This window comes from Orcinus orca, chromosome 4 (assembly GCF_937001465.1).
Source record: "Orcinus orca chromosome 4, mOrcOrc1.1, whole genome shotgun sequence".
Taxonomy (NCBI): domain Eukaryota; kingdom Metazoa; phylum Chordata; class Mammalia; order Artiodactyla; family Delphinidae; genus Orcinus; species Orcinus orca.
This window is the reverse complement of record NC_064562.1, coordinates 133,193,111-133,216,556: the sequence shown is the minus strand read 5'-3', so window position 1 is coordinate 133,216,556 and position 23,446 is coordinate 133,193,111. Positions and strand designations below refer to the sequence as shown.

The window sequence follows — 23,446 nt, the reverse complement described above, 5'->3', positions numbered from 1 at the left end:
TTTGTGGCTACTTGCATACAACAATGAAGTTTCAAAGAAACTGAAGTTACAAAAGGACAATTATTTAATGCAGGAAGTATAAACCATTGCATTGGGGGATTGGAAGACATTTTTTAAAGTTCTCATATTATCTGTTTAATGATGTGTTTCTATGTGGTGAGTAATGTCTTACATTCTTGCCAAGAATATTTTGAAAGGAGTTTGTAAAAAGTATGTCGGCTAAATCACTTTTGGTATATCACTGCTAATGGTGTCATTCGCACGTTGTGAAACACAGCTCCAGTTTAATTTTGCCAAAAAAATTAGGTCATGGCAAAATACCATACTAAAACTGCACGGAGATGGGGATGAGGATAAAGCAAAGGAAGACACCAATTCTTTTTTGTAAAGCATGATAGGGATTGGACAAAACAGGGTAGTAAGGCTGAGCCCTTTTAAACAGATACTTTTTTCGTGGTGTGTGTGTATTAATTCCAGTTCAGTATAAATGATGAATTAACTTAAAATTGGGCTAACTGGCTGCTCTGATACCTGGGTAGTGCCCGTACTCTCGTTAACCTAATTGTACGGAGACGCCCTTGTTTTCTGACTTCATACACAAACCATCGTGATTATTGTATTTCAATCTACCTTTTTCTTTTTCCAGTCAGGAAAAGGGGCTTAATGCAAATTAAGCCTTTGATGAGAAGGCACTTAATTTATAATTATTATTGTTATTATTAACATTAAATCACGGGAATGGTTTTGTTGGAAGTTACCCACCAGGACCTGCAAATCTATTGAGGTGACACACGCCCCAACTCTCCTTACCCAGGAGTGGTCCTTGGCTGGGGCGCTTTGAGCCACTGCGCTGGTGGAGCTCCGAGGAAGGTGCGTCCCCGCTCCTCCGAGACCCATGCGCTGGGCTGGTGGAAAGCGAGGCGGGACAGTCATTGTTCTCCCAGGCCTGAGGAAAAGTGCCCGGGCTACCACCACCTCTCATTTTCGGGCGAAAATAACCCCAGCTACCGCTCTCTGGGCTTGGGATGGTTCTCCACAGCGCGACCTTCCCTTTCCTAGAGTGGGACGCCCAGCGAACACACCCAGAGTCACCTTTGCGCGCTCCTCTGGAGCCGGCTCGGCACACAGCGCACCCCAGCGGCCGCCTTGGCTTCCTTCTAGTCCTGGCCATTAGGCTTCCGGAGAGCTCGCCAGTCGCCGCCGCGGCCGCCTCGGAATCTTGGGACTGGAGAGACTGCGAGAGCCAGTCTCAGCCAGACCCCAGGGAAAGCGCGGGGCTGCTGCACCCTGCCACACCTGGGAGCGGTGAGGACCGGGAGAGGCGGGGCACGGCAGGAGGGTGGCCCGGTGCCTGAGCAGCTTCGCCGAAAGCCGGCCGGACTGGAGCAGGGCGAACGGGGAGGGTCTCGAGGCAGAGTCCAGCTCCTCCAAGGGAGGGACCCCAGCTGGGGTGGAAAACCAGCACCAGCAAGCCGCAGAGACGCGCCGCGCCGATCATGGAGCGGAGCGGCCCCGGCTCCGCGCGGCCGCAGCAGCAGTGGGACCAGGACTCGGTCGAAGCGTGGCTGGACGATCACTGGGACTTTACCTTCTCTTACTTTGTTAGGAAAGGCACCAGGTAAGAAGAGGACCCACGGAAGACCCTGCCGGGGCCTGGAGCGTGACCTGGGGCTGATCTCTCTCCCCTATTGAATTTTCCCCTTCGTTAACCATTAAACCGTCTCCACTCTCAGGCCCTTTGCTTTTGAAGTAGGGCCATGATCCTGTTACGGTGTAGAGACCTCGACTTTAAGGCCAGTACAGTCGAAAAACCGTCGGATTCGATCCAACTTGCTCACAAAGTTCAAATACAAAAATGAACGTGCCGACTCCCCCCCCCCCGCCACACACACACACACACACACACGCTGGCAGCCCCGGTATTCCCTGGGAGCAAGATTATTTTCATATATCTGCGCTCACAGGCCTTCCTCTAGCCCTTCTCTAGCCTCCTGGTTCCCCTAAAAATCCTTAGCGAAACCAAAACAGTTTTTAAGCCCCTTCCCTGCAGCTCCGGAAGCACCATTTCCAACGCGTTCCCTGTGGCTCCGCTCCTCCCCCGTCTCTCTTCGCCCCGGCCCTGGCGGGGCGGGGAAGCCAGGGTAGGGGCGAGACCACGAAGAAGCCCAAAGGCAGCAACATGCCGGAACCTTCCCAAAGTGAGTGCTGTCGCCTTTTGCCCCCTTCCAGTCCCCTGGCTGTTTCGCGCTCCCCTTTTCCTTCGCTTTTGCGCGCAAGGCGGCGCCGCCGAACGGGCTCCGCGGAGGGGTTCGTGGCGTGCACACAAAGGGCGGTGGGGAGGCGCGGCGGTGAGCGGACCCCGGCGGGTGACAGGTCCCGCGGCCCGAGGCGACCCCAGAGGCCAGCTCTTCCTGGTCCGGAGCCAAGCGCTGGGGCGCCTGCTGCGGAGGGCGGGGAGGAGGGAGCCTGTCCTTTGGGAGGCGGGGTCCTGTCCTTTGGGAGGCGGCTGCGCAGCGAGCAGTCGGGGCGCGCGTGGGAAACGTTCGCGGGAGACTTAGAGAGGAATTGAGGCTGAAGCCGAGGGGCTAGGAGGGTGGAACGGAGAGTGCGTGGCAGGCTGGTGCCCCGAAGCCGGAGGAGTTGGTGCGAAGCCGGGGCGCGGGCAAGGCTGCTGCGCTCGGACTCGGGCTGACTCCCAGACGCACCCCTTTGGAGAAGGGGCCCGAACCTCGCCATCGCCGGCTCCCGGCAGCGGCCTTCGGGCAGCTGACGCTGGCCGCCTCGCCGGGAGGGAGACGCACGCGGGGCGGTGATGGTGAAAGGGCCGGCCGGGGCTGGGCGCTGGGCTCCCACTCGCCGGCGCACCGCTGCGACTCGGCCGGGCGTTCCCAGCCAGGGGCCGGTGCAGCGCGGGGCGAACGGGCGGCCGCGGGCGGTGGCGCGACCGCGGGGGCGGTAGGGGAGCCGGCTTCGAGTTACCGGCCTCACCTGGGCACGTCGTCGCCCCCCGGCGCCTCCTGGAGTCCAGGGTCCGTCGAGGCCGCCTGATCTGCACCTCCAACTCATCACGTTTGCTATGTTGCCTTTTGGGGACAAAACAAGGTACTTCCTTAAGCATCTCCCCGTCTTTCCCACTTTCCCCGGGGGCGCGGTGGGGGCCGGGTGCTGGGGGGTGGCACCCGGGTCACACCGGCGGGCGACGCTTCACTGAAAATGGATTCTATGAGATTTTTGTCTTCCTTTACTTTCCCGTGGATGTAATACTTTGAGGTCTTAGATGGGGCTCTTTTTAACTCTACGTCTTCTAACGAACGTTCGGAGTTGGTGTCGATTTGATCACTTTCGGAGGTTTTTAATAAGAGGCGGTGGCTTCGGCGCAAATCTTATCTCTTCTGTTTAATTACTCCGCCCTCCTTTTAAAATCCTGTTCGCCGCTTTCGCCTTCTATCAAAATCCTAAATCTGGAGCGACCAGAGGATAAACCCTGAATGGAAAGTGTTTTCTTTTCGAGGAGGACTTTTCTGCGAGTTTGGGGTGAGGCACTAAGACCATCTAGGTCTGGAAGTATCGATTTCTGGGAGCCAACAGTTTTTAGAGGTCACCTCCTCGTAGGCCATCTGTCCCCGGTTTGCTTTCACCCTTGCACACTTCCACTCTTCCGCCCTTAATGAGCTATAGCGCATAGAATGGGGAATGGGCAGGAGAACTGGGCTGATATTTTAAATGTGTAGGGGGATGTTCTTTAGAGATGTTCTTCAGGCAGATTATTAAGAAAGAACAAAATTACTTATTTTAAAATCAGAGTAAATGTCCTTTGTCTCCCCCCCCCCCCTTTTAAAGACATAAACTTGGGATTGTTTGGCGGTAGGTTTTAACTCATACGTAAAAACACTTCACTTTGAGAGCCTGCCAAAACTTTGAGTTACTTTTTTTTGGAAAATAAATTGAGTGAGTTAAGTTACATTTCTTTTCACATTACTTTTTTTCCCAAGTAGCATAGGATTAAAATCCCAGTTCTCAAAAGTACACTGCTTAGTGTAAAATTTAGACCTTCAGTTAGGGTTTTTATAGTACAGTTGATGTTGACAAGAGGCTGAGCCCTTTCTGTGATATATATGTGTGTGTATACAATCTTGAGAGAAGAGTTTATGCTGAGTGTAAGCCGGAAAATGAAAGTGTAAGACATTCAAGAGTAGGGCAGGCCCTCAATTTTAGGAGTTACAAGGCGCTGAAAGTTGTCAGTGTGAAGAATATAATCTAAGTCTTATGCGTAGCCAGAGGTTTTTCAAGAAACAGTATTCCAGTTTGGGCTTATATTTGATGGCATTAACTGGAAACTTAAAATAAGAATCAGAGATTGGGCACTAGTTGATTATAAAAAGGCCAACCTGCTGAACATGGTGTGATTCACATGGTTGTGGTCAAATCTTATTACAGACACCTTAACTTTACAGGTAAGTCGTTTGTTTGTTTGTTTGCTTTAACAAGAAGATCACATTACTTTGCTTTTTTCCCTTTTGTTACACAATGTAAAAAATGAATACTGTATGTGATTCAGGAAACCCATGCAACAGAATAGCTCTGTAGAGGCGTTTGGCGAGTTTTAAGATTTTAAATAAATTTGAATTCACTGAGATTGGCCATCTGTGCCTGTAAACAGTCTCATTGATAGAACTATTTCTACCTTATTTGATTTAATTGTTGTTTGACATTCATGCATGCTTCTCTATTCTCTCCCCAGACTGAATGGTCTGCACTCAATAGTAGTCACTGAATAGAAGGAAGGTTCTGGCACTAAATTCTCATTTAAACACCTGTGAATTTTGGTTGACCTTGAAAGCAATTATTGCTGCTGTATTACATTGTTTCCTATAATTATCTTCAAATACAGAGCTAAGCACCTCCTTAAAAGCTATAGCTTGCAGCACACAAATAGATGCTTTTCAGCAATCAAAACCTGTTTAAGTGAATTTTGAGAGTGTCAGTTGAACGATTCGTAACATAATCTATAGGCATAAAAATTACTTGGAGACTAGTAACTAAAACCTATGGAAAACCTCCACCCTTGCTATCATAGAAAACTTTGCAGTCCTACGAGTTTGAGATGCTGCGTTCATTAAGGGCTTTAATGCTTGTGCATTCACAGATGAAGCCTTTCTGGTGCTAATGCCACTTTAACAGCTGTTGTTATTCTTGACAGCTTATTAGAATAACTTACCTTTCATTAGTTACTAATCAGCTCTGTGATTGTGCACGATGTTTTAGATCATTTAGAATTGTAGGGGTAATATGATTGACTTTTTATTGCTTTTTTTTGTACTAGACAAAAGCTTGAGAATATTTGGCATATACTGGAAATAGGAGATACTAAGTGAGGACAACTTTTTGTGACCACTTGGATCAAAGTCCAGAAACAGAAGTTTTACACTCGCATGTAGTTTTCTATGATAGACCTTTTATTTGACACTGCAAAGCTGTGGTGAATTAGTTGATGTTCCAGGTCCTGAGTTTGGGATTCTTTCTTTCTTTCTCTCTCTTTTCTTTCTTTCTTTCTTTTCTTTCTTCTTTCTTTCTTTCTTTCTGTCTTTTCTTATTTTCTCATCTCTAAAAGCTGTAACTTTTTTTGCAAGATATTATCTTAAAGTCAGATGATAGGTGTAAAATAAATATTGCTATTCAATCTTAAAAATGATTGTTTCTATGATCATATAGGAATATAAACTCACAATTTTCAGACACGTTTTGTTAAGCATATTTTGTTAAGCAGTCACTAGTGTTGAAGATAATAAAATCCTGTGGGTATTGACTCAGTCTGGCTTTGATATTATTTCTAATATTTTCATTATGGTAATTCTGGTGTAATAATGTCCTTTTATCCTTGTATTGCTTATAACCAGGGTCCTTATAGCCAGCTCGAAGATACCTTTTAGTGCCCTAAAAGTACTCATGTGGATTGAATTTGGATAGGATTGAATCTGGAAGAATCCGTATGAGCCCCTGAAATGATGTTTCTCATTGCTCTTCTATCACTAGTGTTCTCAAGGTTTCATATTCAGTTCCATTTTTAAAGCCCCCAATACAAGATCATGATTCCTAAAGCTGTGGTACAACTAATGCATTGCAATTAGTCATTCAAAATAAATCTATTTGCTTAGTGTAACACTTAAATAGGCTTGTGGTACAATTCAGTAGCTTTTTTTTTCCGTTTGTGATCTGAAGATCTATTGGAATTGCCAATATTTTCTTAACATCGTCTTCAGTACCTAAAGATGAGCAGTTTTTAGCATTTTGATTATGTTGTACAACAAAATTTCCTTTTTAAATAGTTCCACCTAAAGAAATGACTTGAGTCTGGTCTCTGATATCATTTCTTTTAAAATATTTGAAAGTGCTTTCAAATTGTATGGGTAAAGTTTGTACCTTCACCCTTATCTGATTACAGAGAGTAGTATGTCTTACTAAGTTGCTTCCCTTCCTCTATATTTGAAAATGTGAATTAACTTAAAACTGATTGAACTTCCTGCTACATTTTAATAATGCTTGGAAAAGAGTTCTTTCATACTTGAAAAGGCTTAAAAAAAAGTGCTTGGTGTTTATTAGTTTGTCCCCCAAATATTTTTCAAACTAACAGTTTATTAAACCTGTAACTGTTGTGTTGAGTTAGATCTTTTTCTTTGTTCTCAGGGCTAATTGTAGGATAAAAACTCATCTTAGGATAAAAGCCTTTGGTAAGGACTGCAGGGCAGTTAAATAAATCACTGAGTTGATTGATATTGGAGGGTTGAAAATGACTAATTTTTGAGTTTAGAATGCAGACTAGCTACTGACTTTGCAGGACTTCTTATGAGATTACTTTAGCTGGACAGATGTAGATTCAGTTGAGCAATGTTATAACTGATTGATGTGGCCTTGGAAATATCTGTTAAATCAGGTTCTCAGTAAAAAAAAAAAAAAAGTGCCTGTGAATTACAACATAAGAATAAAAATTGAAGAAAGTCTTTCCACTTGAGTCATTCATTTGATATTTAGTTCTGTAATCTTATTTACCGACTTGGTATTCTCATTTTATTTTGAATCATAGTTTTTTTCATGGTGTGAGTGCTTTATTCATTTTCTCTAACTGGTAGGAATTTATACTTATTGCCAACTAAATATTTAAGGCAGGTAAAGAAAACTGAGTGTTAAGTTCATAAGAGTCATTCTGATGAATATTCTAAAAAGCTTTAAAAAAGCCATATATATGGAGATACAGATATCCAGGTGCCCCATTTGTAGTTTGTAGTGAACATGCTTTATGAAGTCTTAGGTGCCATTGTTAGCTTCTGTGTTCTTTGAGACCTTTCTCTTGATTCTGAATTGTAAAGTAAGATTAACATTTTGCAAATTGTCTTCTCTGAATAATTTTGTTACTTATTATATTTTGTAATAATAAGTATACTGAGGTCATAAGAAGAGAAAAGCTGATTTTTTTTTCTTTTTAACATCTTTATTGGAGTATAATTGCTTTACAGTGGTGTGTTAGTTTATGCTTTATAACAAAGTGAATCAGCTGTACATATACAGATCCTGATTTTTTAAGCTGATGAAATAATTAAAACACACACACAGGATCTTTGAACTTTAGAGTCGGAGGAAATCATGTAGTTCAGTGTCTTTCAAATTTTTTTTTTTTTTTTTTTTGCTCGGGCGTCTCGCTGTTGTGACCTCTCCCGTTGCGGAAAGCAGGCTCAGCGGCCATGGCTCACGGGCCCAGCCGCTGCGCGGCATGTGGGATCTTTCCGGACCGGGGCACGAACCCGTGTCCCCTGCATCGGCAGGCGGACTCTCAACCACTGCGTCACCAGGGAAGCCCAAGAAAGACATTCTTATTGATCCCCAGTATCTTAGTTAAAAAGCTTTTGGTCACAAGTGACAAAAACTCAACTTGAACTCGTACATAATTAACTCACATGATTGACGTTCCTGGAGATTGGTTTGGGTGTGAAATAATCTTGTCAACATTCTTTTTGTCTGTATGTTTATCTAGTCAGTCTGTCTTCCTTCCTTCCTTCCTTCCTTCCTTCCTTCCTTCCTTCCTTCCTTCCTTCCTTCCTTCCTTCCTTCCTTCCTTCCCTCCCTCCCTCCCTCCCTCCCACTCTTCCTCCCTCCATCTGTCCTTTTGGCCCTATGCTGCATTGGCTTTATTCTCCGGTAGACTTCTTCATGAGCTGGAAAAGTTTCTTCTTGGCAAGTTTATGTGGGTCTTAAATTTCTCATGTTTGAAAAGTACCTTCTTATCCATATCAGCCCTCTCAAAATTATTTGGCCTTGCTTGCATCACTTGCCTGCTCTGGGCCAGTCATTGTGTTGGGAAGAATAGGGTTGTCTCACTACTTTGTTGGGGCAGGTAACGCATAGTGTGATATGTCAGTGGGGGGGGGAGGGAGGGGGAGGGGAATTCCCCAAAGAAAGTGATGTGAGTGCATCCAGAAGTTCCAGATATCTGCCATACCTAGTATTGACTTTCTCTCATTTTAATGTGAGTTAAATGAGGAATTCTTAAGAGTAGGTATAATTTAATCATAGCATTTATGCAACTGTAATACCAAAATAAATGTAAAAGTTAATTATGAATAAAATGATAAAACTCTAGCCAAATGCAAATTGACAACATTCATACTTGTACAGTGAATATGGCCCTGATTGGGATGCAGGGGGGTCTGGTAAGGTCAGCTTGCCTTTGCTACAGTTGCCTTGTGATGATTCACTTCTCCCACTGGGTCTCTCGTAACAATCATGAAACTTTTAGTCCTATAGCACAATACACCAGCTTTTGGTTTTTATTTGGCTTGAAAGCACATTTACATATTAAATCTACCTCTTTTATTTTCTCTTTATCTCAGAACCATTGGGCGGCAGTGTGATTGTAAATACAAATATAAACTTGACTGCTAAAATTGAAGGATAGTATTTGATTATAAGGTGGTCATCCCAGTAATTTAAAGTGTAATTTAAAGTGTACATCTTTTACTTTTTTTTTTGGTTTTAATTGTCATTAGTGTGAAAACGCAAAATTGAAGCATTTTCATAGACAAACTACAGATCTTCAAAACATAATTGCTCTGGACTCTCAGGGCTTCTCATACCTCATATTGGGCCATGCCAATCTAGTCCAATCTTTCCCATCTCTAAGCTGCTAAACAAATCGGTTTACATATTTACAGCATAGATTTTGGTTATTAGGTTTTCTTTCAGATGCAAGTAAGTTTTCCTTTAAGGAACATTTTCCATACATGTGATTGTGAATGCATGGAAAATTACAAAACATTTCTCTTCCAACTCTTGGTCAAATTTGAATGTAAAACCATGTGAAGCAGTTCTGCATTTTATTTATATTTGGTCCCAGTAAGCTTCTCAGATGTTTTCATAGCTGGAGAAAACTTGGGAACATTAAATAACTTTAGACAGCATTTGTTTCTAATCCATGCCAGAAGCAAGGGAACTACTCACTGTAACATCAGAGTAGAGATTATTGGAGGAATCACTTGGAGGTGTCCCAGATAGCCCCTGTTTCATTTGATACACTGTTATAGTAGGTTAATCTTTTATTCTTCTAAACTGTTGCTTTTTTTTTTTTTTTTAAATTGAAGTATAGTTGATTTACAATGTTGTGTTAGTTTCAGGTTTACAGCAAAGTGATTAATCTTTTTCATATTCTTTTCCATTATAGTAAACCATTGCTTCTTAAAGGGGATGCTGTTTGGCATTTGGTAGTGATACTTTTTGTTATTGTGAGAAACTGTTCAGCGTATTGCAGGATGTTTAACATCCCTGGGCCCCAGACACTACATGTCAGGAGCACCTGATTATTGTGACACACACTTCCAAATGCCCCCAAAAGCTGGCACCACTACTTGGTTGGGAGCCACTGTTCTGAACTCTTTAAAATTTACTTCAATTTATGGTGATTAAGGGCCCCAGATAGGACAGATTTAAGCTTCAACCCCAGAACTACCTCTTTCTTAAAAGTATGACCTTTAGGTACTTTATTTGCTTTCTTTGTGAAATGGGAATAATAGCATTTACTTCTAGGGTTCTTAAGAAATTTAAAGGAACTAATACATATTTCCTTATCTTTTATAGAGTGATTTTCAGTAGTTTACTATTTATTTTACCTTGAGAATCATCAGTACCTTAATTATAATTGCAAACTTTGAGAGTCATCCCCTTATTCTGATAAGTGGGAATTAGAACAACAGAACAGGGATTTAATAGACTTTGTGTCCTTCTCATTTTTTAGAAGAATTTTTATTAATGGTTTAAACAGAACCTTTTGTGGATTGTGTAAGGTACTGGAAAGGGAATTGGAATGGGAGTCCAGACCTCCCGACTGTGTCCCAAGCTTTGTGACTGGCCCAGGTTAATAAATCTTGGCTTTAAAATGGGAGGTAGGAGGGGGTGAGAAATCAAGGCAGAGAAATTCATAAATGAGTTTAAAAATCTCTTTCAGCTCTAAGTATTCTTGATTCTCACCAGAGGAGCAGAGTATCAACTTCTTAGATTGAATAGTTTCCTTTAAGTATTTTCCAAGTATGAGTGGTGGATCTAGGTCAGATTTTGCAAACAATGCAGCTAGAACTGTGTAAAATAAGGATCCAAGAGCAGGAGAAATATCTAACATTATATTTTATGTGAGTTATTTTTATGTTTTTCCTACAGATAAAGCACATTTCCATATAAATTATCAACCATCCCTTTTTAGACAGGAAACTAACACACTCTTTGTAATTCTGGTTTTAGTGGTTAATTCATATGAATGATGAAAAAAGCACTGGAGAGAAAGAGAAAGGGGTGAAGTTTTAATAGGAGACTTAAAAAACACGATCAGGCGTTGTGTTTTGTGGGCTATTCAGGGCTTGCAACTTTTTCCTCTGTTTTGTTTGAGGCACTCTGCAAATCTCCCCAAATGTTACTGTTCCTGGGTAACCTCCTTGAGACCCAGGCATCAACCTACTTACAGAATTCCCCCAAGTAAGCCCCCTTGGGTAGGAACTGAAATGGATCAACTTTAACCCCCAGATCTCTTGTAGCAGAGTGTTGAAGCATTGTTTTATCAAGTATTAAAATCATTCTCCAGTTTAGAATTATGGTTATTATGAAATATTGCTATGGTTTTTATTATAGATAATTAGTTGTATATCACATTTGTTGTCAAACAGTTTTATGATATCTGTGATATTTTGAAAAAATCGTCCCCCAAATTCTATAACTTATTTTTAAAAATTAAGTTCTGAGTAGTAATAGAAAGTGATTTTTCTCAACTACATGTTCAGCTCTTAATCTTTATGTGTTATTCAGAAAATTTGTTATATGTAAGTGTGGTTATTGGTCTAGGGAGTCTATGTTTTTTCAATTCTAATTTGAGAAAATACCAACATTAAAACAATTTTTTTTTTTTTGCACAAGTGTTTCTATAGAGAAATTAGTGCTTTTAAACTAGGAGCTTAAAAAGAAATAATGGCTAACATCATTATTCTGTAGAAACCCATGAATAAATTATTTTTATTTTTACAAAAAAATTAATTGCTTTTGAAAATATATTCCAGTTAATGTTCGATTAACTTGGGAATTCCCTGGTGGCCCAGTGTTCAGAACTCAGTGCTTTCACTGCCAAGGACCCAGGTTCAATCCCCAGTCTAGGAACTAAGATCTTGCAGTCCATGTGGCACGACCAAAAAAACAATGTTCAATTAACTTAAAAACAGTAACTATCACATATTAAACACTGTGTACCAGACTCTATGCCATCACTGTATAGGCATGATTTCCCTTAATTTTCTTAAGAAGCCTGTGAGGGTTAATGCCGTTATCTCCATCTTATAGAGACAGTAAATAGTGCACCTGAGGTCTTATCTTAGAAGCAGCTCCGGAGTTGAAGCCTAAGTCTGTCCCACCTAGGGCCCTTACCCACCATTTTCTACTGAAGTTCAGTATCACTGTTAATGGAAGCAATGCAAAGACTCATAGATTTAATGCCATGAGGAATTTAACTCAGGAAGAGGCTAAAGACCCTGGTCTAAAGACCCCAAATGTCTGACAATGGAAATGTCGAGCTCAGCCTTTTCCTGCAGCAGCTGCTAGGACCTGGCCGCCTGGCCTTTTGAGTGCATGCACTCATTTAGTTTCGTAGTGTGCTCTACCCACATTGAAGCACTGTCTTGGAGAATGCAGTGCTGTTAGTGCTATAAAGAAGCTTCATGAAATCAAAATGTGTTAAATGTTATTCCTCGTGACACTGATTTTTATATTAAATCATCATTGCATGGACAGTTTGAGCTGCAAGAGTCTTCAGTAAAGTAGAATATGAAGACAGTAAACTTCTGATTGGATTCATTGTTTTAAAAGAGTTGAGATTTAAAATCCAAGTCACATTTATGGTAAACTCATGACAAGTTTTTATCTTGGCTTTATTTCCTGGTGTCTAATTAATATCAATCTTTTGGGTTCGTTACTTGCTCAGTATGGGAAAGGGTTCCTTAGTGAGCGCTGAGCAGCAGCTGTGGTACCCACAAGTTTGAAACCACAGATGGTTTTCACGTGCATGTTACCTGAGAGCAGTAACTCCCAGCATTGATTCTGGTACCCTCCAGGGTTTCTCTAGTTATTTTAAGACATATTGTAAAAGTTTAAAAACAAAACTAAATTGAATTTACCCATTTTAAAAAGATATATAATACAACTCATTTTTGAGGTAAGCAATTTTTTGTGTAATAAAATATGGAAGGAAATAAATGACTGGAGGATAATAAAACAGATTTTGGTGAGGAGAGAAGGAATGATTTGGATGGGATGTTAAACATCAGGATCTTGTCATCGATTATAAATTCTCAGCATTAATTTTTATTGTATTTCCCTTGGCTGTGGCTTTATTTCAAGGGTCCAGGGCCTATTGTTTTTCATTAACAGCCTTGTAAAAGTTAAATCAACTCTAAGACTTCAAGAGGGCCACTCTGCTTGTGATTGCAGGACAGTTAACAAAGACTTGCTTATACATGAAAGCAGAGTCTCTAAGTTATTAGCGCTTGGAGCAGAGGGTAAAATACCTTTGTGGAACTTGCATGCATTTCATTCTTTCTGCTCAAATAGCTAGGATGTAACTTATGGAGAGTTATGATGTAACTCTTCTATCTAGGGGGAAAACTTAGTGGGATTCTATAATAAATGACAATCTGCAGTATCTGCTTTGGACAAGGACTTGGAATGCTCAGGATGCATGTAGCCAGCCTATTTCCAAACGCTATTAGACCCACTCGGCCTGTGGACCCATACCACCTGGAACACGACCTCTTTCCCCCTCACTTCCTCTGATTCTCTTGGCTGGGCTTTATGAGGAAATGAACAGCCATTGCTCTTTACCCCAGCCCTACGTCTCCTTTGGAATGAGTACTAAGGGTCTAGGAGATAGCAACATCTTAAAAATATGGAAGAGATTTTGAAATGCTTCCACATGCATTTTCTTTTCCTTTTTTAAAAACTTTATCTATTTATTTATTTTTGGCTGTGTTGGGTCTTCGTTGCTGCTCGTGGGCTTTTCTCTAGTTGCGTCGAGCAGGGGCTACTCTTCATTGTGGTGTGCGGGCTTCCCATTGCGGTGGCTTCTCTTGTTGCGGAGCACAGGCTCTAGGCACGTGGGCTTTGGTAGTTGTGGCGCACAGGCTCAGTAGTTGTGGCTTGCAGGCTCTAGAGCACAGGCTCAGTAGTTGTGGCGCACGTGCTTAGTTGCTCCGTGGCATGTGGGATCTTCCTGGACCAGGGCTCAAATCCATGTCCCCTGCATTGGCAGGCGGACTCTTAACCACTGCACCACCAGGGAAGCCCCACATGCATTTTATAACTTGTCTCAGACATCAACCCTGTGTGGTGAGTGAAGCAGTAAGAAGTCTTTCCCCTGTTTGAAAATGGGGAAGCTGAGGGGCAAAAGGAGATGACAGGAGTTGACCAAACTAATAATCATCACCTACTGGCCTATTGATAACATAAGAAGTTGTGGGAGTCTTCATGACCTGTTCATACAGCTGACCATTTTTATAATGAAGGACTTGTACTCTGGAGAAAACAGCCTCCAGAGAAGTTGTGATTGGTTCAGCCTCACATCTGTGTATTCTTATAGTTGGAACTAGAGTTGTTTCCTGATGGCCAGTTTGGTATTCTTGACTTTATACTGTGCTGAAGACAGTCAGCACCTTGCACTTCATGAAGAAGGTAGAACAGGCAGTATTTCCCGTATTATGTAGAGGATGAAATTGAAACTCAGAAGAAGAAAATCGTTTGCCACTGGTCACAAATCCCATTGGCAGCAAATGCTAGAATAATGATTGGAATTTTGGATTTATGGCTGAAAAACACAACTTCTCGGGGTGCTTTGTAAGTCCCAAGAATTTTTAGCAATTAGTCAACCTCCGTTTTATAAGTAGATTGCAGTTTGTTTTTTTCTCTATTAAATATATGGTATGGATTGGACAGTAAAATGAAAAGGCTTGATTTAAGAAAGAATTTTATGCCACAAATTATTAATCCAAGAGCTTTCAAAAGGTTCAGTTATCAAACACAGGATCACAGTGTGGTACACAGGATCCTTTGTGCTCTTTAAACGATAAAATTAGTGTTAGTGGTTTAATAGCCTGGAGCTCATTAGTATGCTTCACAGAACCTACCTTTTCTTTGTTGTCTATCTGCCAATAATTTCAGTTGGGAAGAACAGAATATCGAACGACTAGTGTGGCCAGCTAAAATACAGGACACCCCGTACAATTTGAATTTTAGATTCTACTTATATTAAAAAATTATTCATTGTTTATCTGAAACTCAGTTTTAACTGGGTATCCAGTATTTTTATTTGCTAAATCTAGCAGCCCTGAGAATTACTCTTCTCTTGAACACATTTATTATACATTCTTTTCAGTGCATCATTTTAGGTTTATAAACCATGACCTGTTTTCAGAGAAACATAGGCATGGGATTCAGTTAGATTTTTTTCAGAACACAATCCTTAAGAACATTTGTTCTCTGAGTCCCTTGGGGCAGTGTTTTTACCTCAGTGGTTTAGTGTGCCATCCCTTTACGATCTGGATGGAAAGAATTAAGTTAGAGAATGTGTATTATAAGTGATTTTATTCTCTCTATGCCTTATGTGTTTAAATTTGATTTTTGATTCTTTCAGATGCAGCTAGACATTATGAGGTGTCTTCATGACAAACATTGGTGTTCTGGGAACTTTTATAGTCTTACAGGCTGTAAGACTGGGAATAGGAGACCTAGATTTGATTCCTGATTTTGCTGCCAGCTAGCAGAATGTGTGTGGTTCAGCCATTTAATTTAGCTGCATAATTGAGAAAGTAGGATTGTTAGTGTCTGCCTCACCAGGTTGAAATAAAATGGTGCTTTTTTTCCTTTCAGTATCACTAATGTAAATACTTTTCAAAATCTCATAGACTCAAGGAAGAGAAAGAAGGGAAAATAGAGATCCTGTGTCAGGCCATAGAGGTGATTTGCTCCAGTCAGAGCTACCAGCCAGGTTTCTTGAATCTCATCTGGTATATTTACCCTCGTATTTGACATGTCCATCTTTCCATCTTTCTTCATTCACATGCAGTTACGTATAACTTCACATGACAGCGAATACAGTACGTGTATAAATTAACTTCTGGACACAATATAAGCTTCAGTTTAGGGAGGAGAGGTCTGGGCTTGCTCACTCCTGTATCCCTGGTGCCCAGCCTAGTTAGTGCTAGTTAGTGACACTCTCAAGGACCTTCATGAGAATAATCCATTCTAAAGAAAAAAGACACTTAAAAGTGAATCCAGTTAAAAGCGAAAAATATCACTGAAAAGGTTTTGATTGGAACTTGATCTTGAAAAATGGAACCACAGGTTATGAAAGTAAGTTTACCTTATTTTGGACTTAGTAAAATTTAGATTATAATGAAAACTCCAAGCTAATTTGTAAAATACACAATTTTCTGGCAAGACTATGCCATAAACCAATATCTTTACTTCTTATCTGACATTTGCAGCAGGATCATAGAGTCTTTTTCCCCAAATATAGGTTTTTAAAATTAATATTTGAAGATGTCATCAGTTCTTCCAGCAGCCCTTCTTAATCTAGAATGCAGTTATTTGAATAGAATTCTCTTTTCAGGTATTTGTTATGTCATGATCCTTGCTGTTTTTTAATTTTTTGATTGTTAGCAGTTTTTTTATTGAGCTTAACCCTTAATTATCAGTGGCTTTATGTAATATTAGAATAGTTCTCCAACATCACTTTGGTTTACTTCTAGAAATTCTGTATCTTACATAAGAGTTTAAATTGCAGTCTGCAGGTGATTTGTATTTGCAGAGATTGAAGTATTAAAAAACAATCAACAGGAAATGATAGATATTAGTCTTAGGAAGGACGGCCCACTTCATACAGCCACATAGGTCATGCACTGCAAAACGTCAAGGGATGCCTGAAGGGAGAGAGGTGTGAGAGATGATTTAATTTTATTTACGGTTGGTTTATAAGTGATTGTTTTGATGTTACGATAACATATGTTTTCCATACACAGGGATATATCTACAGGGACTCAGGTAATCAATAATGTGGTCATGAGAAAACCCTTTCCCCCATGACTGGTGATTAATAAAAATTGTTGATTGAATCACTGGATATACCAGGTCTGCTGTTCCTGTGTCATTTAATACTGAGTTCATCTCTCCAAGAGAATATCTAGAAATACAACACTTGTGAGACTATTAAATATAATAATACAAAACACCTAACAAAGAATTTTTGGACACTGGCTCTGTTTAAGACATATATTAGGCCCTACAGGATATAGCCATGGTCAGTTATGAGGCTTACATCCAAGGGGTGATGAACATTAATAGCTAAAACACAATGTTGATTTTCTGTAACAAATATATCAGCATTCACATTTTCAAAAGATTGTTGTCCCTTTTAATGCAGGTGATTTAGGAGTCGTCATTTATTTATTCATTCACTTCACTCAGATATTTATCAAGGACTCAGTATGTGACAGGCGTTTTCTAAGTACAGGAATGCAGTCGTGAAGAAGACAGACAAGTATGAAATTTACATCTCGGAGGAGGCAATAAACCAACAGATTAATAAACCAGAAGAATAGATGATAGTAAGAATTCAGATAGTGTGGGGGGAGAACATAACGTGTCGGCACCACCTGAGTTGGAGTGATCAGGGAAGACCTGTCTGCACAGGAGATGGAAGCTGTGATCAACAAGGTGCAGGTGAGGAGAGCTTTCCAGACTGGGAGCAGTCTGACGTGCTTAAGGAACGTCAGGGAGGCATGGGTGAGAGGGACTATGGTAAGGGATTGAAAGAGTTTGAGTTTTATTCTCGATTCAGTGAGAAGCCAAGTAGGGTAGTTAAGATGTTAAGGTTTACTTTGTTCGAAGATGACTCTGGCTACTGTGTGGAGAGTGGATTGAAGGGAGGCTAGTATAATATCAGACCAGTTAAGGGGCTGTGGCCGCAGTCCGAGGTGAGAGATGGTGGGGTTTGGACCAGGGAAGTGGTACAAGAGATAGAAATGAGCAGATTGGACTATAGGGTTTTAGAAGTCAAGGTGACAGAACTTGGCTGCTGGATTAGAAGAGAGAGTTGAAGGAAACAGAAATCCAGAATAATTCCTAGATGTTTGGTTGAATAACTAGGGAGATGATGGTGCTACTTACTAATACGAAGAAACCTGGCAGGGAGTGAGGCTGGTGCAAGATGAAGGATGGGGCATTAGGAATTCTGATTTCACCATGTTAAGTTGTCTGTTTAGACATTCACATGGAGCTGTCAAGTAGGTAGTTGGATTAAAAAATTGATCACCATTTTCCAATGAGAAGGTAAGAAATAAGAGGAGGCTGTGTTTCAGGTTTGTAACTGAAGTAGTTAAAATGCCTCTTTTTATATTGATTTGAGAATTTAAGTTGCATGTACATATTTTTAAATAACATGATATGTTAATTTAAATGTATCACTTTTTTCCTGTCTTACATTTTACAAAACAGTTTATTCAGATGCTTCCTGTACATTTTTCACATGCATGTCTGACATCAGTGTCTTTGGCACTACTACTGTGATTTTGGAGGTTATGTAAGCATTTCCCAAAGTATGTTCCCCTCATTTCTATCGAAGTTTTTGAGATACAGCATTATTTTAATATCAATGTATGTTCTCATCACTGGAAGTTTTGTCTCAAGCCCTGGCATGCATTTATAAAACATTAGGCAATTATATTTTAAACGACTCTGTGCTAGAGGTATACACCGGAGATGTGTACAATATACTTACTGCATTGCTTTTTAAAAAACTTTTGTTTATTATTATTTTGGCCGTGGTGCATGGCATGCAGGATCTTAGTTCCCCGACCAGGGATCAAACCCGTGCCCCTGGCAGTGGGGACGCAGAGTCTTGACCACTGGACCACCAGGGAAGTCCCTACATAGGTTTTTAAAGAGAGCTTTAAAATGTATAACTATATCTAACACTTGGAATTATGAGGTAATCCTGATAATATCTGTGTCATCCTTTTTTGACCCATTTCATTCTAGACCGGTACCATTTCTGGGTAATATATATTTACCAAACAATAGAGTGTTGTTCAAACTAAAATAATTAAGGGAACATTCTATAAGTGAAAGGCTAACTCTTCTTTCCCCCTTCCGGATCTTCTTTTTTCACTTAATAAATTGTTGTGATTATTCATATCAGTATCCATGACCATTTTTAAATCTTTGTCTAGTGTTACATTTATAAATGTGCCATGATGTGTTTTCCAGGCTTCTGTTTGTGGTATTAGGTTTCTTCTCATCTTTGCTGTAACAAACAGTACCACAGTAAATAAATACCCTGGTACTTCCTTTGCCACATGTGGAAAATCTGTGGAACAAAGGATAAATGCATTTTAAAACTTTTTAGATATTGCCTACTTGCCCTCTGAAGAGGTGTTATCAATTTCTACTGCATCCAAAAGGATGAGAGAGTGTCTGTATCCCTACACTGTCCAAAATAGTACACTGTCAGACTTGTTTATCCCAGCTCTTTGGTGAAAATAATCAGTAAGTCATTGTGGAGTGGAGATTGCATTGCTCTTATAGGCCAGTTCTTTTAAATATCCTCAGTGGTAGCAAGTTTTTGTCTTTTGAAAGTAAATTCGAGTTTTGGAAAAAGTCAAGTCTAATGCATAAGCTATATATGAAGTTAGCCATTACTCTAGGTTTTTTGCGGTTTTATTTGCTTGTTTTGAGAGGAAGGCTCAGTGAAAAAGAAGATCTAACTTTCAGATAAAACTAATATTCTTATATGGCTTATGAAATTTTTTAGAAGTTAGTTTCAAAAGAAGAGTTTCAAAAATGTCTAAAGTAATGGCACCATCAGTTGGCATAAGATTACAGCTGCCCAAGAGGAATTATTTCAGTTGAACAACAATCATTTGGATATATATGATCAGGTGTATTTGTTTTAAAAAATCACCCACTGTGAAGACTTTATCTCAGACAGGTTTCTTCATGGGATGGCACATTAACAACATAAATAATTTAAGTTTTCTCGGGCTGAATTTTTTATACTAGTTATGCTTACTTTTTTGTTTTCCTCCTTTATACAAGGAATAGATAATCTAGAAGAAGAGATCATTTTTGCCATTATCTGAACAAACATTATCAGGATGATATTAATGAAAATCTACAATCTTTTTATTACATACCAGATCAAATTGTTTATATTTTTCATTTCCCTTTCTAAATCTAACGTATATATAGCAATATAGATAACAATTATCTAAAATTAAGCATATTAGCTAGCCAAATTCAGATAATTTTTTTTTTTTTTTTTTTTTTTTTTTTTTTTTTTTGCGTTATGTGGGCCTCTCACTGTTGTGGCCTCCCCCGTTGGGGAGCACAGGCTCCGGACATGCAGGCTCAGCGGCCATGGCTCACGGGCCCAGCCGCTCCGCGGCATGTGGGATCCTCCCGGACCGGGGTACGAACCCATGTCCCCTGCATCGGCAGGCGGACTCCCAACCTCTGCGCCACCAGGGAAGCCCCAGATAAATTTTTAAAAATATTTAACTTCGGAACAAATCGTGTGTTTTAAATAGCAAATTAATTTCCATATCTATGTTTTCCTAAGACTATTGTTAAGTTTAGTGTCTTTTACTTTAATACAAATTGATTTTGAGAGGAGCAGACTTGACACTTGATGTGTGGTAAATCAGATATTTGAAAATACATGTATATAGGAGTCAGGCTTTATCAAAGTGTTCATTGAAGCAACTGTCCTCTACAGATTTTCAGAATAAAACTGTCTTAAATAAACCATCTTGTTTTTATTTTCTATGACAGATTGAACCATTACTGCCTCAGTTTACCATGAGAGGATTTTTAGAAGCTTTCAGGGGTAGCAATATTTAAGGAGGGGTGTTCTTCCTTATGTATTTACTGTGTCTACATGTTCTTTTCTGCAGAGAAATGGTCAATGCATGGTTTGCTGAGAGAGTTCACACCATCCCTGTGTGCAAGGAAGGCATCAGAGGCCACGTGGAGTCTTGCTCTTGCCCCTCGGAGCAGAGTCCCCGTGCAGAGAGCAGTGTCCCTGGAACACCAACCAGGAAGATCTCTGCCTCCGAATTTGATCGACCTCTTAGACCCATCGTTGTCAAGGATTCTGAGGGAACTGTGAGCTTCCTCTCTGACTCAGAAAAGAAGGAACAGATGCCTCTAACCCCGCCACGGTTTGATAATGATGAAGGGGACCAGTGCTCGAGACTCTTGGAATTAGTGAAAGATATTTCTAGCCACTTGGATGTCACAGCCTTGTGTCACAAAATTTTCTTGCATATCCATGGCCTCATCTCCGCTGACCGCTATTCCCTGTTCCTCGTCTGTGAGGACAGCGCCAACGACAAGTTTCTTATTAGCCGCCTCTTTGACGTTGCAGAAGGTTCAACACTGGAAGAAGCTTCAAATAATTGCATCCGCTTAGAGTGGAATAAAGGCATCGTGGGACACGTGGCAGCTCTTGGTGAACCCTTGAACATCAAAGATGCATATGAGGTAAATAAACTGTTGGAACAGAGGTGGGGTGAGGGGTGGAACACAGGTGGGGCATTGGACAACTACTGTGAATCGTGGGGATATTTGACACTGAGATGTAATAATGTGTGTACTTATTTAAAATGGGAATATATGGCAAGAACTTTCCCATCTTTTAAATGTCAGAGTTTCTTCGCTAATGTCTGGGTCAAGGATAGAGGCCCGAGAGAAGTCTTGTCCTGTTTTTCTCCTTAATGATAATTTAACATAGGTCATCTCATAGTTGTATTCTTTCATCTTTTTACCTGATCCCTCTACATATCCCCTATCTATGTTATCTCCATGTGAACTTCTGGGAATTTACTAATATTCTAAAATGATAGGTCCAAAAGCCATCAGAAAACCAAACCCATGGTCTTTTTAAGTTCATTCATTCAGTTAATCATGTTCATTCATTTGAACTCCCATTGACAGCAAAGTCTGATTTTCTTTCTTTCCACTCTTTCATTTGTTTTATTAAACAAATAAATTTACGGATAGCTTCAAAAAATGGAAATTTTTGCCCTACAGTATTTCGATGGAAAGATTTGATATTTATTCCACTTTTACTTCAGTTATGGACTTAAAGATTACACTATATGATTCTTGAAATTTCCCAGTTAAAATTAATCTTTTATTACTAGAAATAGAGGTTTTAAACAAAGCATCTTAATTGAATGATACTTACTATGTTTATGAATTATGTTCTAGCTACTTATCACGTGGTACACTATGAAGTTTCCATAGTAATACTAGCGTGAGGCTCCTCTGTGTAATTTGAGGGGTCGTAGATGTTTTAGTCACCCCTGTATTCCTGATGCCTGGAACATAGTGCCTGGAACATAGATAAGTCTTAATAAATAGTGATTGGGAGAAAATTATAGTAGATGAGATAAATAAGTAGAATGGAAAGCAGGTCATAATAGATCCAGGGAAAATGTGTTAGGTTCAGGGAAGCAGGAGATCACATATAATTGGGGAGACGGAGAGAGGTTTCTTTGAGGAAGCAGTGATTGATGTGGACCCTGGAAGATGGGTGAGATTGGAGTAGATTGAGTTGTGTGCATAGTGAGATCCAGATGTAAAGAGAAGTTTGCAGAAGAGACAGGAAGTTGGACCATGTGGTGCTCGTATGGAAATGTGTGGGTGATAGTATAGATGTTGAGGAGCTGCTGGAGATTACTGGGGTCTTGAATGCCAAGCTGAGGAGTATATGTTTGATTCAGAGCTATGAGGAATAACTGAAGATGGTTTGAAAGGGGAACCGGCATGATTCAGACTGTGATTTATTTTATTTTTATTTTTTTGCGGTACGCGGGCCTCTCACTGTTGTGGCCTCTCCCGTTGCGGAGCACAGGCTCCGGACGTGCAGGCTCAGCGGCCATGGCTCACGGGCCCAGCCGCTCCGCGGCACGTGGGATCCTCCCAGACCGGGGCACGAACCTGTGTCCCCTGCAACGGCAGGCGGACTCTCAACCACTGCGCCACCAGGGAAGCCCCAGACTGTGATTTAGAAAGATGAATAATATGGTGGTCATAAAAGGAATTGGGGAAAAATACTGGAAACTGGGAGGATAGGTTATTTTAATAGTCTGAGGAAGTAAGGACCTGAACCAGGGCACTGGCCTTCAGGACCAAAAGGAGGGAATGGATTAACGATGAAGAAGCTGAATCTGCTAGACTTGGCAGCTAATAGGAGATGGAAGTGAGGAGAAGAGAGGAGTTGGAGAAGACTCGGGTTTTGAAGTTGGTTGAATAAATAATGGTAACTGGTGGGGAATACTGAGGGCAGGGATCTGGGGAGAGATGTGATAGTTCGGACAGATTAGATCCTGAGATAGGTGTCAGGATCCACTCTATACCAGCAGTCTTTTCCATTTTGATTCTTCACGGAGCTATCTCCATGACCTCCTTGAGCTCTGTGAGTAACATCACACCATGGTAAACTCCAAGAGGGGTATTAAGGACACAGCTGCAGAATCGCTGCCGAGTTTGCAGAATTCCCTTCCTGTCTTAGGTGACAGCTGGGTTTCCGCTTTTCAATGGCACTATAGTCCCAAGTACAGTAGGACCATAAATATGCTGTAGCTTTGCTGAGAAAGCCTCCATTTGTCTGCATGATCCTAAGTTTCTCCAGCCCTGAGGATTTCTTCATTTATATACAATTTATTTAATCTGTTTACCATCTTTAGAGTTTTGATGGTGTAGTTTTTGTCTTGCAGTTAGTAATAATTTAATTCTTGTACTGCCATCTGAAATAGGCCCGGTGTCCTTGACTTGCAGTGACCCCAGGGTGAAGCCTCTTAGCCTGTGGATTTCTCAT

The 23,446-nt window shown here is 40.7% G+C and overlaps 1 protein-coding gene across 2 annotated transcripts in view; it reads left to right on the top strand.

The window, feature by feature from the left end:
• The first annotated feature begins 1,221 nt into the window (after positions 1 to 1,221).
• PDE5A (phosphodiesterase 5A) overlaps positions 1,222 to 23,446 on the top strand; it is a 136,796-nt gene continuing 114,571 nt past the window's right edge. The window contains exons 1-2 of one of the 2 annotated variants that reach the window (XM_004265087.3): positions 1,222 to 1,618; positions 20,517 to 21,105. In XM_004265087.3, coding sequence (XP_004265135.1) covers positions 1,497 to 1,618; positions 20,517 to 21,105 — 711 coding nt within the window. In that variant the 5' untranslated portion in view covers positions 1,222 to 1,496. Of the gene's footprint in view, positions 1,619 to 2,544; positions 3,103 to 20,516; positions 21,106 to 23,446 lie in introns of those variants that run through there. The other variant, XM_004265088.3, reaches the window with a different exon arrangement.